General features: G+C 38.9%; 1 protein-coding gene across 1 annotated transcript in view; it reads right to left on the bottom strand.

Moving 5' to 3' along the window:
- Positions 1-18,564, bottom strand: part of DIS3L2 (DIS3 like 3'-5' exoribonuclease 2) — a 386,191-nt gene that overhangs the window by 299,457 nt on the left and 68,170 nt on the right. Inside the window, exon 5 of the mRNA XM_017516523.2 lies at positions 16,653-16,754. Within this exon, the coding sequence (XP_017372012.2) occupies positions 16,653-16,754 (102 nt within the window). The remainder of the gene's footprint in view (positions 1-16,652; positions 16,755-18,564) is intronic.

The raw sequence follows: 18,564 nt of genomic DNA, 5'->3' as shown, positions 1-18,564 counted from the left end.
AACTAATCTTTGTCATTTACCTAAGGGCCCTGACCTTTGGCTGACTTGCTACTATTCTTTACTACTATATCCTGTACCTCTGACAATTTTTCTGGTGACATAAATGGCGCCAGTTTAGCATTTAAAAAGGACTACGTGGATAACTACTTACCTTTTCCCTAATCGCTGCAAACACAAATTCATGCTACTCACTGCTCAAGAGAATGGCAAAAAGGCCTGAAGCATAAGGGTAGAGACCCTAGGACACTGGATGACAAAGTATGAGAAGCAGGAACAAGCAGCAGCAAAGTGAGAGAGCCATGCCCGAAAGCTAAGGTGGGCAATGGATTCCCTATTCAATTTCCTGTTTCCACAAATATTACTTATGCCTTAATCTTCAGGATCCATTTCTAACCTGATCAAAAAGGATCCAAAACTATGGTAAATACATATAGAATTGTTAATAAGCCATAAGCTCAATGTTCATACACATTTTTAAAGAGAAAACTCTAAAAAACAAAATATAGAATCCAGTCAACTACTCAAACACCCACAGATATAGAGACTCCTTAATATTCTCTGATTTAAAATCAAAAGACTCAAGAACTACAAGCTTGAATTACTAAGATGGAGTCTAAATAGTAAGACATTTCCCAGCAGAGTATGCAAGGCATTTAGGGGTTAGAATAAGGTGTCTGTGTCTAGTCTCACAGGGTTCCTTAGTGGGGCAGGAACAAAGTCCTTCATGAAGCATGATAATCCTTCTAGATCAGGGGTTGGTAAACATAACTCACAGGCCAAATCCAGTTGTTTCTGTAAATAAGGAAAAGTTTTATTGAAAGTTAGCTGTGGTTATTCATTTACAAAACGTCTGTGGCTGCTTTCCTGCTACAATGGCAGTGTTGAGTAGTTGTGACAGAACTATATGGCCTACAGAGCTTAAAACACTTACTACCTGGCCCTTTGCAGAAAAAGCTTGCCAACTCCTGCTTCAGAAAATTCCTGCTTTAGAAAGGTTCCTATGCTCTCAAAAATCGCCACAGGGAAATCCCTTCTCATGATCAATTGTCCCCTGTGCATTTGCTCCTAAACCCTGTTTTGGTTTCCTCTGGGTTCGATTTTGAAATGTTTCTACCCTCGGCTGTGTGCTGCATTGTCAGGTCACTGTCTCACCAGCCACTCCCAACTTTTTCCAGTTTTACATCTAGTTCATCCTCAGTGCTGTTCTCAAATTCTAACTTTTGATTTGTGCTGTGATTTTCCTAATTAAATGTTAACTAATTTGGTATAGATCAGAAATTTTTCACAAACTACTTAAGTGAAAAATCTCCATCTCAAGCCCTGCCTCCAGGAAATCTGACTTAAGATACCGTATTTAAGTCAAGTTTCTCTCATATCAAAACAAAAACCATCATCTCTGTGCCTCTTATTTTTAAATCACTACCCTTTCTCTGTCTCCATGAACTCCTTCACTCACTGTGGTTTGGTTTCTGCCTTCTCTAACCCCATTAAAAATGTCCTGATCAATGTCACAGATGCCTCCATGTTAGTCAAAGCTAACTTCTCAGAACAGCGTCTCACTTGGGTGTATAAACAACAGGGCACTTTCTCCTCCTTCCAAGGCTCATCAACTTGGTTTCTGGCACATCATTCCCTGCTGCTATTCCTCCTTCCACCACTTCTCAGCATCCTTTCCTGGATCCTCTTCTGCATACCCATTAAGTTTTGGTATTCCTTGGGCTCTATCCTCAGAGGTCTTCTTTTATCTCTCTATAAAATGTCCATTTATTCAAGTGCGATTCAGGTCACCCAAATCCCTACCTCTAGCCAAGATCTGACTTCTGAACTCTAAATCCTAATAACTAAACACCTTCTAGCTTTATATATCTATATGTCTCCAGGCATCTCAAACTCAACATGTCTAAACAAGCTCATTATCCTACCCTAACCTCAGTTCTTGCTTCCCTTCCCAAATTCTATCTTGGCAAAGGGTACCACCATCCCTGTAATTACCTGAGCCTAAAGTGTAGGAGTCACCCTAGCTTCTTCCTATATCCAATCACCATGTTCTAGCTTATTAAACAGTTTTAAATTCATCTCCTCCTTGTATTCCACATAGGCACTGTGAATTCATCTCTCACTGGACTCTCAATACATAATTTTCTTTTCAGTCTCCTGCCAATTTTGACCCTTTCCTTTAAATCCTTCACACCCTACCCCCAGAATGATATTTAATATATAAATGTGACTATGTCACCTTCCTCAAGATTATCCAGTGACTCCCTAGCGACTACATAACGAATGAACTCTCTTACACAGACCTTTTGTGATGTGACACCACCAACACCCCTGCCTCTCCATCTACCAGCCTGGCCTCATCTCTTGCCACTTTATATCCCTTTCCTGCCCTTTAAGCTCAAAAATAAACTAATATCTGTAGCTTTCCAAATCTACCACGTTTTTCACAAGTCTCCAATGCCTTTGTACATAACACTGCCTAAATCCATAAGACGATTATGTATATGCCCTAAATCATTATTAGCTTCCATAAGACATGGGCTAAGAGAAGTTCACTGAAATTTTAATAAAAAATGAGAATTTGAACAATAGCAGTAGCAAGCAGCAATATCACAATACTACTATTAATGATAAACTCTTTATGGTTTATACATATTACCAAGTAAATGTCAGTACATTTCCTTAAAATATAACTTCCTTGCCTTTCACTTACAAAAACTGTACCACTGCACCATTAACTTAATTCCAAAATCAACAAATTTCCTTGTTATCACACCCTGTACTTTAAAGCAAGAATTACATGACTGAGGGTGATCTTATAGATAGACCATCTAGAACATTTTTAGGTTCCTTCTGAATTTTATTTTAAATAGTGGGGATATATCTGTAGTCAGTAATATTGAAGCTTTTGCCATGACCAGTGGCATATGCTTTTCAGATGGCTAGTCAGGAATGCAACACATAATGAATCTAACTCATCCAGTGTGAGAGTCATTAGCACAGTTTACCAGATACATCCTGTTATATCCCTGCTTGCAGACATCTGGTAGGACTGCACTTCTTGGCCCTCTTGTAGTTGGGTGGGGTCAGGTGACTCATCCTTGCCAATGAATGAGCTATGAGTAGAAGTGACTCCATCACCTCTGGACAGGGGCATTTTAAATATGGCCCTCATGGGCTCTGTTTTTTTTTCTGCCACAGAGAAAGAGAGCACTTCTGATGATCTATGTTCCATCCATCCTGGGCTCTAGAGTAAAGATAATGCAAAGCAAAGCGCCTAGATGATCTTGATGGGCAATGAGCATGAGTAAGAAATAAACCACCATTCCAGAGTATAACCTTGCCTATCATACAGTTGTTCAGCAATGCAGATGACTCAAAGAAACACATACTAAGACACCAACATTTTAGTAAGTATTTTGTATAATGTGGTACACTCAAGGGCTAGAAAAAGTAAATTTGAATTATCACGTGTTAGAACATGCAGCTAAACCATGTTCTTGGTCCTCATTTCTAAGACTAATAGTAGTAATTGCTGACATTTCTCGAGCACTTAGAATGTGCCATCACTGCCGTATTTTAACTACATTAATTCATTCATCACAATGAATGTGGATTTCACCAAAACATCTCCATGGGGTTAAGGAGAAATAAATTAGTTTCCTAGAAAATAACCCTGAAATATTAATTGGGAGTTACCCAGCATAAATAAGCTACTCTATCCTTAAACAATACATTCCTTATTTCACACATTTCAACTTGAATTACAGAGATCTGAAGGCATGTTTAAAGCAGGCAAGAGCCTGAAGTATTTGATCCAGAGCTGGCAGCAATGAGGAAGAAAAGATGACTGTTAAAAATAGGCTGTGTATATAACAATCTTGGGAAAATCTGATCATGTTAGTGGACATACCTTACCTACCATACTACTCTTGATGGAGGCTCCAAAGATCTTGCCCTCCCATCATTAAATACCTTCCAAGTCTTTTTTAGGCCTGCCATGCAGGCCAAGAAACCAAGCAGTTCTAAGAAATTCTAATTCCACTGGAATTGAGAACAATCCAAAATGATAGTAGTTATATAAGAGATTGGATTAAATATAATCTAGTATGATGGGTGCATATTTAAAGAACTTGGAACACAAAACTTTAAAACAATCACTTGAAGGAAAAATTAGTTGTCAAAGGAAATGATTTACTGTACTAGACCAATTTCATGTGACCATAAGAAGGTTTGAAACAACCATTGAAAACTAGGGATTAAATGTACACTTTGATTTCTGGGTTTGTTTAATTTAGAACAAGAGTAGTCACTCCTATCAGCACTTCCTTTATTCTTCCAAACTCAACTTATTTCTTTCTGTGCCAATCTCTTCCGAAACACTCACTTATGCATCTATTATTCCCTTCCTGAAGGGAATAAGGAAACTTGTGAAGAATTTTCTCTGCAGAAAAAAATAAGTTGTCTTAATAACTGTACAATAGACATGTCAGAAAATATAGAACAACTGTAACTGCTTCTCCAACCTCCTTAAATCATGTATAGACTTTGCTATGCTGTAAGTTAAGTAAAACAATCCTGTCTTGAGAGAAATTTAGACTTGCTAACAAAGTACTTGACTGATTTATTCCCACTTTATCCTCTCAGTACACTGCAGGTGCTACACAAATACATGTGGGAGAATAAATGAATCCCTAGAATTACAGGTTTCCAATAGGTATCAATGTATCAAGTAGATTCCAGCCTGTCTTGCTCTATTTTTAAGGAAGTTCCAATGAGTAAAAGTTTTACTTGAAATCCATCTCTTCTGCTAGTTAGGTTCTGTACCACATTGTTTTGACTGATTGAGTCTAATTTTAATATGCTCTTGTCAGCTTCTTTTACTTATTTTCTCTGAGCCAATCACTATGGATGCATCAACCAAGCTGCTCATCTCTAGGCCCCAATCAAACAAGGCAATATTGTGGGCAACACTGTAACAGTTTTGTCTCTTCCTATGGAAGGGTTTGGTTTTTTTTTTTTTTTAAAAGACGGGGTTTCACCATATTGGTCAGGCTGGTCTTGAACTCTGGACCTCAGGTGATCCACCTGCCTTGGCCTCCAGAGTGCTTGGATTACAGGCCTGAGCCACTACGCCCGGCCGGAAGCGTTTGGTTTTTAACCCCCCTTCCAAATCCAAGATACCAGAGCTGAATTTTGGGATCCCAAGGCTCCTTTGGTACAACCCAAAAAGTCCCAGAATTCTGGCTCTCAAGGCTGGTCCTCTGCTTTGGTTCTTGCTCCCCTTGACTCCTGGCCTAGTGGCTGCTTCCACCACTCTGCTTATAACAAGATAGTTCCACATGTCTGAACTTAGCACCCTGTCCCAAAGCCCCAGTAAAACCCACTTCCTCCTGTATGACAACTGCCTACCTGCCTTTTGAATACCTGTGCCACTATAAATTTGGGATCTGCTACCCATGAGTCAGGAATGGCATCTGGGTCTGTAACCTCTTTGACTCTTTACCTTGACGATCAAGCTGCAATTCTGATTTGACTTTTATTGCTGGGTCAGTTCCACTGTCAGGACAGTTACCTGTTAAGATTTTCCCTCATTCCTGACACCTGTCTCCATAATGTGCTATCATACCTCTCCAGTCCTAATATACAACCACTAGAATTCTAATTAATATTTTCTGAATTGTTTATTTTCTGAGACTAACACTAGGCTTTTGGTTATGTCAATTGATAGAGTCATCTTCTTTATCTGTGATGGCAACTTAATATATTACCTATTAACTAACACTAAAGCATATATTGTTATTTTCTAAATGTATGCTAATTTTTATGACACCTGACAATATCTGTCTACAGATCAAGTAACTCTTCCCTGATACCTCTGGAATAACAAATAACAATGTGATCATGAAGCCAAGAGATGTAAATCTGAATCCCACTTGTTACTCCTTAGTTATATATTCTCTAAATAAGATGCTTAAGCTAAGCCTCAGTTTTCTCATTCACAAAACTGGGATAGAGACAACAGTATACAAAAGAATAGTACAAGGCACTAAATACAGTACCTGGTACACAGTAAGCACCAGCAAGTTAGCAGTCATTATTAGCACCCACAGGGTTTATATGTGCATATTTGTAATTTGCTGTATTGGGGTATCAAGAGAAGGAAAATAATAGAATAAACTCATTACGGTTAACCAAAAGATGAAAGATGAGTATGGGCTATGGTTACAGGAGGTGAACTTGATGACAAAAAAGGAAAGAAAATGGTTTATATTCTAGCAGGACAAAGGTCAAGTAAATGGCAAACAAGAGTATACTGAGCAGAGAGCAATGTTCCAAGATTCTCTGGAAAAAAATATATTCTATATTCAAGCAGGACAAAGATCAAGTAAATGGCAAACAAGAGTATACCGATCAGACAGTAATGTTCCAAGAGTCTCTAGAAAAGGGTGCCATGGTCCTCCTTTTGGTCTCCCTTAGGGTCTTGAGAAGATTAGGAGTCCCCTGCTTCTTCCAGTGTCTGGGAGAGTAGAGGGGCTGCCATACTCAGCCAATAGTGTAGCAGGAAGAAAAAGCCTTGATCCATATCATGCCTCCCTGAAACCTGAAATTTTTTCACAATTCTCTCTTGCCAAATCATTCTCATCTTGAAATAAAACAAATCCTCTCTCTCTATTCCCATCCTTTAAACCTTAGCTCTAATATAACCTCTATGAAATCTTCCCCCAATTCTCTCAGAGTTTATTTCTCCCATAACAATGTGGTATTTCTGTTTCCATCCTGCAAACCCTACCATAATTGTTTCTATTCCCTTCCCAACCAGCCTATGTACTCCTTAAGGGCAAAGCCTGTGACCTATTCTAGTTTGTATCTCCAGGATCTAGCACAGGGCAGGATGAATGGAAGATGAGAAGCCACTGGGTACCTTGTACTGCTCCAAGCAGAACTGTCAGGATCAATGCTTCCTAATCATTTGGAGATCAATGCTTCCTTTGAAAATCTGAGGAAAAGAACATTAAGCTGAAAGTCAAGAGATCTGGATTCTCTCCCTGGTTCTGCCAAAAACTCTCAGTCCTCAAACCAGTCACTTAATCTCATAGTACCTTAATTTCCCAATTGACAAAGGAAGAAACTATCATTTGCCCTCAACTATCCCTCATAAGATATCTATAATCAGAAGTATAAGGGAATACTAAAAATGTGGAAAAATCCGAATTTCAAAGAGTTATACAAGAGCAAATTATTTTTCATTATTGCTTCACAGCTTGATACTCATACAGCTATCTATTTGCCAAAAATCATGCTGTGAAATAAATTGACTATTTACTACTATAACGAAAAGAACTGTTGTTTTTTCTAAAACCCCAAAAGCCCTGTAGTTTACATACCAAAGAGGGGTGAGCACAGCAAGCAGAAAGAAGCAAAGATGAATAATCCAATTAATCCACATTTGCTCACGCCAGTGACTACAGATTCCTTTGATAACAATATGCTTTTGTACTAACAAACCTGTAAGACAATTGGCCAGTATGCTTGGAGATGTTTATATTCTAGACGTCACAGATTCTTGATGACAGTCCAAATATCCTCTTCTCTCTACTTTGACCCTGTCACCAACAACTATCACAGGTGGATTAAGGCCAACAGAACTCCCCCACTTCTGCATGAGAAGCTGTGAAATATTCTAACTAATGAGGACTGAGAGACCTGCCTAATAGGGCTGACTTTAATACAAAAGGCAATTGTCAGGCAACCACTGTGAAGACACTCAGGAGCTCCACAGAAACAAAATAATAAGGAACCTGGGGCTACCCTCTACATTTCAAATCTTCTGAAAGCTTCGGAGGCAGCCAGCAGCCCCTCTGTAGGAGCTAAACAGATAAGAGTTTGTAAAAATAGGTAGCACTAAGCTAATTTTATGACCTAGAAATTCATAAAATTAGGCCTCTAGGGAAAAACACAACTTCATTGCATTGAGTTTTAAAAGAGGTACAGATTTTTGTCCAAGAAACAAAGGCACCAAGGCAGAAACAAGAATGCTCAAGTCCCAAAACTGTCCTTCCAGACAACAAAAAAAACTTTAACCCTCAACCTTCCCCAAGCTTTGATCAGCAACCCATCCCATCTTCTTAGACTTCTTGCCTGAAGCAAGAGCACTTCTAACAGCACAGTTTGAAAGGCTGTGCTGACTGTCTTGTTACATAAAGGGGGTGAGAAACAAGAAAAACAAGGCAACAGATTTACTTATTCATGTTTGTTTATTTTTGCCATCTCTTGCCTAGGTCCAAGGGCAGAAAGGATACCAGGTAATTTGGCCTTGTTCTTTTAAGCAACCTCATCCACTTCTGTAGACCTCCACTGGTGCTCTCCTGTACACTTTCCATGCCTACCGCTCAACCACTCAGGATCTATTTCTGCTCCGGTCTGCTCTAGACCCACCCAGCTTGCTAACCACTCTTCTGCTTCTCCCTATTCTACCATTCTCATGTCTTAGGTCAAAGGATGCCACCAACTTTCTGTTCTTTCTTTGGCTCCTCTTCATTACAATGCTGCCTCTTTATTCCTTCAAATGACCTCTAGGAATGCTTCCTTTGGTTTGACCTGGCCCTAATACACTTCTCTTGTCTTCTTGGACCTGGTCAACACTATCCTAGATTTAAGAAAACGGGAAGTGACCTAAATCAACCTACATTCCTAGAACCTAGAGCCAGCCCTTGGCTATGCTTTCAAGGAATCCTAGGACACTATATCCACAACTGGCAGCAACTAGGAATGGAGCTGGGAAGTGGATCTGAACTAGGAAAGTTCACTGTAATTAAAAAAAGAAAAAAGACGATTCCCAGGCAAGACGGCTGAATAGCAACAGCTCTGGTCTGCAGCTCCCAGCAAGGCCAACGCAGAAGGTGGGTGATTTCTGCATTTCCAACTGAGGTACCCGGCTCACCTTATTAAGACTGGTTAGACAGTGGGTGCAGCCCACAGAGGGCAAGCTGAAGCTGGGGGGGTGGTATTGCCTCACCCAGGAAGCACAAGGGGTCAGGGAACTCTCTCCCCTAGCCAAAGGAAGCCATGAGGGACTGTATAGTGAGGAACAGTGCATTCCAGCCCAGATACTATGCTTTTCCCATGGTCTTCGCATGCGGTAGACCAGGAGATTCCCTTGGGTGCCTAAGCCACCAGGGCCCTGGGTTTCAGGCACAAAACTGGACAGCTATATGGGCAGACACCAAGCTAGCTGCAGGAGTTATTTTTCATACCCCAGTGGCGCCTGGAACACCAGTGAGACAAAACCGTTCACTCCTCTGGAAAGGAGGCTGAAGCTAGGGAGTCATGTCTAGCTCAGCGGATCCCACCCCCACAGAGTCCAGCAAGCTAAGATCCACTGGCTTGAAACTGTCACTGCCACCACAGTAGTCTGAAGTCGACCTGGGGTGCTTGACCTTGGTGGGGGTGGGGCGTCCACCATTACTGAGGCTTGAGTAGGCCGTTTTCCCCTCACAGTGTAAACAAAGTTGCCAGGAAGTTCGGACCGGGCAAAGCCACTATAGACAGACTGCCTCTTTAGATTCCTCTTCTCTGGGCGCGGAATCTCTGAAAGAAAGGCAGCAGCCCTAGTCAGGGGCTTATAGATAAAACTTCCATTTCCCTGAGACAGACCACCTGGGGAAGGGGTGGCTTCAGCAGACTTAAACATTCCTGCCTGCTGGCTCCCAGCACAGCACTCAAGCTCTGCTAAGGGACAGACTGCCTACTCAAGTGGGTCCCTGACCCCTGTGCCTTCTAACAGGGAGACACCTCCCAGCAGGGTTCGACAGACACCTCATACAGGAGAGTTCTGGTTGGCATCTGGTGGGGGCCCCTCTGGGACGAAGCTTTCAGAGGAAGGTGCAGGCAGCAATCTTTGCTGTTCTGCAGCCTCCGCTGGTGATACCCAGGCAACAGGGTCTGGAGTGGACCTGCAGCAAACTCCAGCAGACCTGCAGAAGAGGGGCCTGACTGTTAGAACGAAAACTAACAAACAGAAAGCATCAACATCAACAAAAAAAAGACCACCAGGTAAAAACTTCAACCAAAAGTCACCAACAGCAAAAACCAAAGGTAAATAAATCCATGAAGATAAGGAAAAGCCAGTACAAAAAGACTGAAAATTCCAAAAAACCAGAATGCCTCTTCTCCTCCAAAGGATCACAACTCCTCACCAGCAAGGGAACAAAACTGGACAGGGAATGAGTTTGATGAATTGACAGAAGTAGGCTTCAGAAGGTGGGTAATAACAAACTCCTCCAAGCTAAAGGAGCATATTCTAACCCAACGCAAGGAAGCTAACAAACTTGATAAAAGGTTAGAGGAACTGCTAACTAGAATAATCGGTTTAGAAAAGAACATAAATGACCTGATGGAGCTGAAAAACATAGCACAAGAACTTTGTGAAGCATACACAAGTATCAATAGCCAAATCAATCAAGCAGAAGAAAGGATATCAGAGATTGAAGATCAACTTAATGAAATAAAGCATAAGACAAGATTAGAGAAAAACAAATGAAAAGGAACAAACAAAGCCTCCAAGAAAAATGGAACTATGTGAAGAGATCAAATCTACATTTCATTAGTGTAACTGAAAGTGACAAGGAGAATGGAATCAAGTTGGAAAACATGCTTCAGGAAATTATCCAGGAGAACTTCCCCAACCTAACAAGAAAGGCCAACATTCAAATTCAGGAAATACAGAGAACACTACAAAGATACTCCTCAAGAAGAGCAACCCCAAGACACATAATCATCAGATTCCCCAAGGTTGAAATGAAGGAAAAAATGTTAAGGGCAGCCAGAGAGAAAGGCTGGGTTACCCACAAAGGGAAGCCCATCAGACTAATAGCAGATCTCTCTGCAGAAACCCTACAAGCCAGAAGAGAGTAGGGACCAATATTCAACATTCTTAAAGAAAAGAATTTTCAACCCAGAATTTCATATCCAGCCAAACTAAGCTTCATAAGTGAAGGAGAAATAAAATCCTTTACAGACAAGCAAATGCTGAGGGATTTTGTCACCACCAGGCCTGCCTTACAAGAGCTTCTAAAGGAAGCACTAAATATGGAAAGGGAAAACTGGTACCAGCCACTGCAAAAACAAACCAAAATATAAAGACCATTGACACTATGAAGAAGCTGTATCAACTACTGGGCAAAATAACCAGCTAGCATCATGATGACAGGATCAAATTCACACATAAAATATTAACCTTAAATATTAGCAGGCTAAATGCCCCAAGTAAAAGGCACAGACTGGCAAACTGGATAAAGAGTCATGAATCATCAGTGTGCTGTATTCAGGAGACCCATCTCACATGCAGAGACACTCATAGGCTCAAAATAAAGGGATGGAGGAATATTTACCAAGCAAATGGAAAGAAAAAAAAAAGCAGGGTTTTTTTTTTTAAGTCTGATAAGACAGACTTTAAACCAACAAAGATCAAAAAAGACAAAGGACATTACATAATGGTAAAGGGATCAATGCAATGAGAAGAGCTAACTATCCTAAATATATATGCACCCAATACAGGAGCACCCAGATTCATAAAGCAAGTTCTTAGAGACTTACAAAGAAACTTAGACTCCTACACAATAATAGTGGGAGATTTTAACTCCCCACTGTCAATATTAGACAGATCAATGAGACAGAACTTTAACAAAGATATTCAGGACTTGAATTCAGCTCTGGACCAAGAGGACCTAATAGACATCTACAGAACTCTCCAGCCCAAATCAATAGAATATACATTCTTCTCAGCTCCATGTAGCACTTACTGTAAAACTGACCATATAATTGGAAGTAAAACACTCCTCAGCAAATGCAAAAGATAAAAATCATAACAGTCTCTCAGACCACAGTGCAACCAAATTAGAACTTAGGATTAAGAAACTCACTCAAACTACACAACTACATGGAAACTGAACAACCTGCTCCTGAATGACTACTGGGTAAATAACAAAATTAAGGCAGAAATAAGTAACTTCTTTGAAACCAATGAGAACATAGACTTCATATACCAGAATCTCTGAGACATAGCTAAAGCAGTGATTGGGGGAAATTTACAGGACTAAATACCCACAGGAGAAAGCAAGAAAGATCTAAAATCAACACCCTAACATCACAATTAAAAGAACTAGAGAAGCAAGAGCAAACAAATTCAAATGCTATCAGAAGACAAGAAATAACTAAGATCAGAGCAGAACTGAAGGAGATAGACACGAAAAATTCTTCAAAAAAATCAATGGATCAAGGAGCTGGTTTTTTGAAAAGATTAACAAAACAGAACACTAGCCAGACTAATAAAGAAGAAAAGCAAGAAGAATCAAATAGACACAATAAAAAAAATGATAAAGGGGAGATCACCATTGATTCCATAGAAATACAAACTATCATCAGAGAATACAATAAACACCTCTATGCAAACAAACTAGAAAATCTAGAAGAAATGGATAAATTTCTAGACACATACACCCTCCTAAGACTAAACCAGCAAGAAGTCAAATCCCTAAATAGACCAATAACAAGTTCTGAAATTAAGGCAGTAATTAATAGCCTACCAACCAAAAAAAGCCAAGGACCAGAGAGATTCACGACCAAATTCTACCAGAGGTACAAAGAGGAGCTGGTACCATTCCTTCTGAAACTATTCCAAACAATAAAAAAAAAGGGGACTCCTCCCTAACTCATTTTATGAGGCAAGCATCATCCTGATACCAAAACCTGGCAGAGACACAACAAAAAAAAAGAAAATTTCAGGCCAATATCCCTGATGAACATTGATGTGAAATTCCTCAATAAAATACTGGCCAACCGAATCTGGCAGCACATCAAAATGCTTATCCACCACAATCAAGTCAGCTTCATCCCTGGGATGCAAGTCTGGTTCAACATACACAAATCAATAAACATAATCCATCACATAAACAGAACCAATGACAAAAACCACATAATTATCTCAATAGATGCAGAAAAGGCCTTCAATAAAATTCAACACCCCTTCACGCTAAAAACCCTCAATAAACTAGGTATTGATGGAACATACCTCAAAATAATAAGAGCTATTTTTGACAAACCAACAGCCAATATCATACTGAATGGGCAAAGGCTGGAAGTATTCCGCTGGAAAATCAGCACAGGACAAGGATGTCCTCTCTCATCATTCCTATTCAACATAGTATTGGAAGTTCTGGCTGGGGCAATCAGACAAGAGAAAGAAATAATGTGTATTCATATAGTAAAAGAGGACGTCAAATTATCTCTGTTTGCAGATGACATGATTGTATATTTAGAAAACTCCATTGTCTCAGCCCAAAAACTCGTTAAGCTGATAAGGAACTTCACAAAGTCTCAGGATACAAAATCGATGTGCAAAAATCACAAGCATTCCTATACACCAATAATAGAGAGCCAAATCATGAGCAAACTCCCATTCGCAATTACTATAAACAGAATAAAATACCTAGGAATACAACTTACAGGGGATGTTGAAGGACCTCTTCAAGGAGAACTACAAACCACTGCTCAGGGAAATAAGAGAGGACACAAACAAATGGAAAAACATTCCATGATAACGTATAGGAAGAATCAATATCATGAAAATAACGATATTGCCCAAACTAATTTACAGATTCAATGCTATCCCCATCAAGCTACCATTGACTTTCTTCCCAGAATTAGAAAGAATGACTTTAAATTTCATATGGAACAAAAAAAGGGCCCATATAGCCAAGACAATCCTAAGCAAAAGAAAAAAGCTAGAGGCATCATGCTACCTGAAACTATATGAAACTTGAAACTATACTAAAAAGCTACAGTAACAAAAACAGCAGGGTACTGTTACCAAAACAGATATATAGACCAATGGAACAGAACAGAGAGCTCAGAAATAACACCACATATCTACAACCATCTGATCTTTGACAAACCTGACAAAAACAAGCAGTGGGAAAGAATTTGCTATTTAATAAATGGTGTTGGGAAAACTGTCTTGTCGTATGCAGAAAACTGAAACTGGATTCCTTCCTTATACCTTATACAAAAATTAACTCAAGATGGATTAAAGATTTAAACATAAGACCTAAAACCATAAAACCCCTAGAAGAAAACCTAGGCAATACCATTCAGGACACAGGGATGGGCAAAGAGTTCATGACTAAAATAACCAAAACAATTGCAACAAAATCCAAATTGACAAATGGGATCTAATTAAACTAAAGAACTTCTGCATAGCAAAAGAAAATACCATCAGAGTGAACAGGCAACCTACAGAATGGGAGAAAATTTTTGCAAGCTATCCATCTGACAAAGGGCTAATATCCAGAATCTACAAGGAACTTAGACAAATTTATAAGAAAATAACAACCCAGCAAAGGATATGATCAGACACTTTTCAAAAGAAGACATTTATGTGGCCAATAAACATGAAAAAAAGCTCATCATCACTGGTCATTAGAGAAATGCAAATCAAAACCACAATGAGATACCATCTCATACCAGTTAGAATAGTGATCATTAAAAAGTCAGGAAACAATAGATGCTGGAGAGGATATGGAGAAATAGGAACATTTTTGAACTGTTGGTAGGACAGTAAATTAGCTCAACCATTGTGGATGACAGTGTGGTGATTCCTCAAGGATCTAGAACTAGAAATAACATGTGACCCAGCAATCCCATTACTGGATATATACCCAAAGGATTATAAATCATTCTACTATAATGACATATGCACATGTATGTTTATTGTGGCACTATTCACAATAGCAAAGATTTGGAACTAACTAAATGCCCATCAATGATAGACTGGATAAAGAAAATGTGGCACATATATACTGGAATATTATACAACCATCAAAAAAAAAGGATGAGTTCATGTCCTTTTCAGGGACATGAATGAAGCTAGAAACCATCATTCTCAGCAAACTAACACAGGACCAGAAAACTAACCACCACACGTTCTCACTCATAAGTGGGAGTTGAACAATGAGAACATATGAGCACAGGGAGGGGAACATCACCCATTTGGGAGGGATAGCATTAGGAGAAATACCTAATGTAGACGAAAGGTTGATGGGTACAGTAAACCACCATGGCATATGTATACCTATGTTACAAACCTTCTTGTTCTGCACATGTATTCCAGAACTTAAAGTATAATTTAAAAAAAAAAGGAAAAGAAAAAGAAAAAAGAAATCCTGCACTTCACAGCACCAATTAAAATTATACTTAAATTTGTATAAGTGTGATCAGTATCTGTCTTTTCCTGTCCACACTCCCCATTAAACTAAAAGCTCCATGAGGGCAAGAACTACACCATACAAACAAATTTAAAAAAAAAAAAAAAAAAAAAAAAAAAAAAAAAAAAAAAAAAAAAAAAAAAAGAACTACACCATATGAGTACCTGGCACATAGCTATAACTCAATTACTTCAGCCGTATCAGATTAAAAAGAATTTACTTTATGCCTCAACAAAACTCTGAGATAAAATGGTACTCCTCACATCACATCTTTTCTGGAAAAGCTAGTAAGAACATTTCTTTTTTTTTTTTTTTCTTTTATTGCATTTTAAGTTTGGGGGTACATGTGAAGAACATGCAGTAAGAACATTTCTTGAGCTCCTGCTAGTCTAAGATTTTTTAGGCACTATTCTAAAATTTTTACATGCATTCTCATTTAATTCTCATGACAAACCCATAAAGTACATACCATGATTATTCCAATTTTACAGATGAGACATTTGAAGCAGAAAGGTTGTACAATTCTCTCAAGGTTATAGAGATGAATGGCAGAGATAAGATTCAAATCTAAGTAGCCTAGCCTAAAAGCCCATGCTTTTATTCACTACACTGTAACACCTTTTATTGAAGAAGACACGAAATTCTTGAGTACCAATGAATTTAGCCAAATAAAACAAATGATATGAAGACAAATTCAGAATGAGATATACAAGTCTCCAATTCTACAAGACGATTCAAAGATATTGTCACCACAAATCATTCCAATGTCTGATCCTTACTTTTATTTAAAACAACCGTCAAAACTAAAACCACATCTTCCTTTTCAATTGACAGACATAGATGGAGACTGAAACCCAAAATATTTTCACTTCAAAACATTTTCTTCTGCCACTGAATCCCTGATTTATAAAAATACAGACAGACTGTTTTTATCTGCCAAGGCACCCAATCACTAAACTGGGCCAACAGAGCTCCATATGTATTGCCTGTGTTTTCCACTGGAGGCAGCAGAAATGCATGAGGACTGCCACTGTCTCCATGGCTTTGTCTTTCTAGTTCTCCCTGTATAGGATGTAGGAAAATAATACATTTCGAGTTTGAATGGGCCCTCAGTATTTATTCAAAAAAATACCAAAAACCAATGCAAAGCATGTGACAGGGAAGATGGATCACTAGAGAGGAAGCAAGGAGAACAACTCAGATGATTAGAATCTGCCCAGCAGATGCTTCTAAGTCCCAAGTATTCAGTAGCATGCTTCCAAGATTACACCCAATCTTACCACAGCACCTGAGGAGTCTGTGACTCTTCCAGTTTACGAAGCCTTGTTGGTGCACCATGGAATGTGAAAGACCTTAAGAAATCTAAAATTAGAAAGGGAAAATTTAACTCACCTTCCACTGCTCCTCGGGAAGCAGTTTCACGACCACCAGATCCCCATTTAAGGCTCTATTACGAGCAACGACCCCATCAATAAAAATGTCTCGATCACCATCCTAGGTTAAAAAAAGAAATAAAACAATAGCTTAAAAACACATAAAGCAAAAAAACTGAGATTACATGCTTTCATAACTGAAATGAGAAAATAGCAAGTTATTTTTAGATTATCCTTTTTGTATTAAAGCAAAAATATGTTATAAAAATAAAGTATTTTTAAAACTAAGTGAATTTTTTAAAGTATCAAGAAAGTATAAAAATAGAAGGTATGCAACAGAACAGAAGAGGAACCACACATAATATTCCCAAAGAAAACAAACTAAGGGCAGGAACAGCAATGGCTCTGGGATTTGGGCTCTCTAGGAAGAAACCAGCAAACTCATAATGCCCCTAAGAAAGTGGCAGAGATACTAAACTGTGGTTGTTTTTATGGAGACCTAAGTAGAAGGCAAAGAAGAGAAGGAAAGAGATGTAATAAGAGATTCATCATGTGCTCTTTACACTCTACTGATCTTGCTGACAGGACCACTGTGAACTCCAGACCATGAACACAAGGTATAGACACTTTCATCCTCACTCACTCATTCAGAAATAACCCACTTTAAACAATGTGGCTCCCCAGTGAACTCCCCAGGTGTCAACTTCTTGGCTTAAATAGGTACCAGAGTCTTCTTGGTAAGCCAAATTACTTTGAAATTTTAAATAGACAAGATAGCTAAGAAGAAGAAGGTCTTCAGCAGCAGTCAGGGTCCCTGAGAAAATGAAATATTTTCAAAATGTTTGACCAACAAGCATGTACTCTTATCCTTCTATTCTCTAAAAGTTTATATGATGTGCTCCTTTTCAGAGAATGAGAGAAGTAAAATATTATTTTTTCTTACAGGAGGTGACAGCAAAAGTCTGGAAAATCATCACTCAAAGTTTTCTTCTAGGGACACAACACAGATAAGATTTAACATAACATTCAATGGACTGAAGGCAATTACTATGACATTTTAGAAGAAGTTAAAATTAACATCCCAAACTCACCAAAGCAAAAAAAAAAAAAAAAATAGCAGGAGGGCGCAGATTCTAGTCACTCAGCGTTTTTTATGGTTTCCACTTACAAACCATTAGAGATCTTCTAGAACAGTTTTGTTCCTCAATTTCCAGTTTAGCTATGGGTTGACAGCTATGGCCTGCACACTCTGCCAAAACCGACCCCACCCTAGTCCCTGAGGAAAAGCTACTGTGTTAGCCACAAAACATGACTGTAGCTGACCTCTTGACAAGCTTCTCAGACAGATCTGGAAGAAACAGCCAGTAAACAGAGAGTGAACAACTGAAATATGGCACATCATCATGAATTGCTGCTTTTTGCAATTCAAAAAGCAATAGGATCTCTTGGACCTCCTTGGGATGAAAAGTGGGCTGTTTGGAGGTCACCCTAACCCATACTCTGTGTCAAACATATGAAATGAAATGCCTCTATTATAAGCAGCTATTAACACCTTTTGGCAGCTCAGAGATTTCAGATTGATAGGATGATAGTACTGTCACCTTACTATCCCAAAAAATCAAGGAAAGCACGGCTGAGTTGAACCTCAGACAACACAAAAATCTACAGCTACTGTATCACTACTCAGCTCTTCCTTGATTCACAGAGAAGACTGATCTGTCACTGAATCTCTTAAAGATACTAAGCGTGGGAACTGCTCAGTATTAAAAGTATGAGTCATCCCGTTTAACCACTTTTTAAGGCCAAAGATTTCAGCTCTTTGTTTGGATGCCAGAAGTCTTGTTCTAGCCATCAGAAAGAATAATAGATAATATATAAAAAAGAAAGAAAGGAAAGAAAGGAAGAAGAGAAAGAAAGAGAGAGAGAGAGAG

The sequence above is a fragment of the Cebus imitator genome, unplaced genomic scaffold (genome assembly GCF_001604975.1).
Source record: "Cebus imitator isolate Cc_AM_T3 unplaced genomic scaffold, Cebus_imitator-1.0 Scaffold592, whole genome shotgun sequence".
Classification (NCBI taxonomy): Eukaryota; Metazoa; Chordata; class Mammalia; order Primates; family Cebidae; genus Cebus; species Cebus imitator.
Note: the sequence above shows the minus strand (reverse complement) of the source record. Positions and strands in the feature narration are given on the sequence as shown.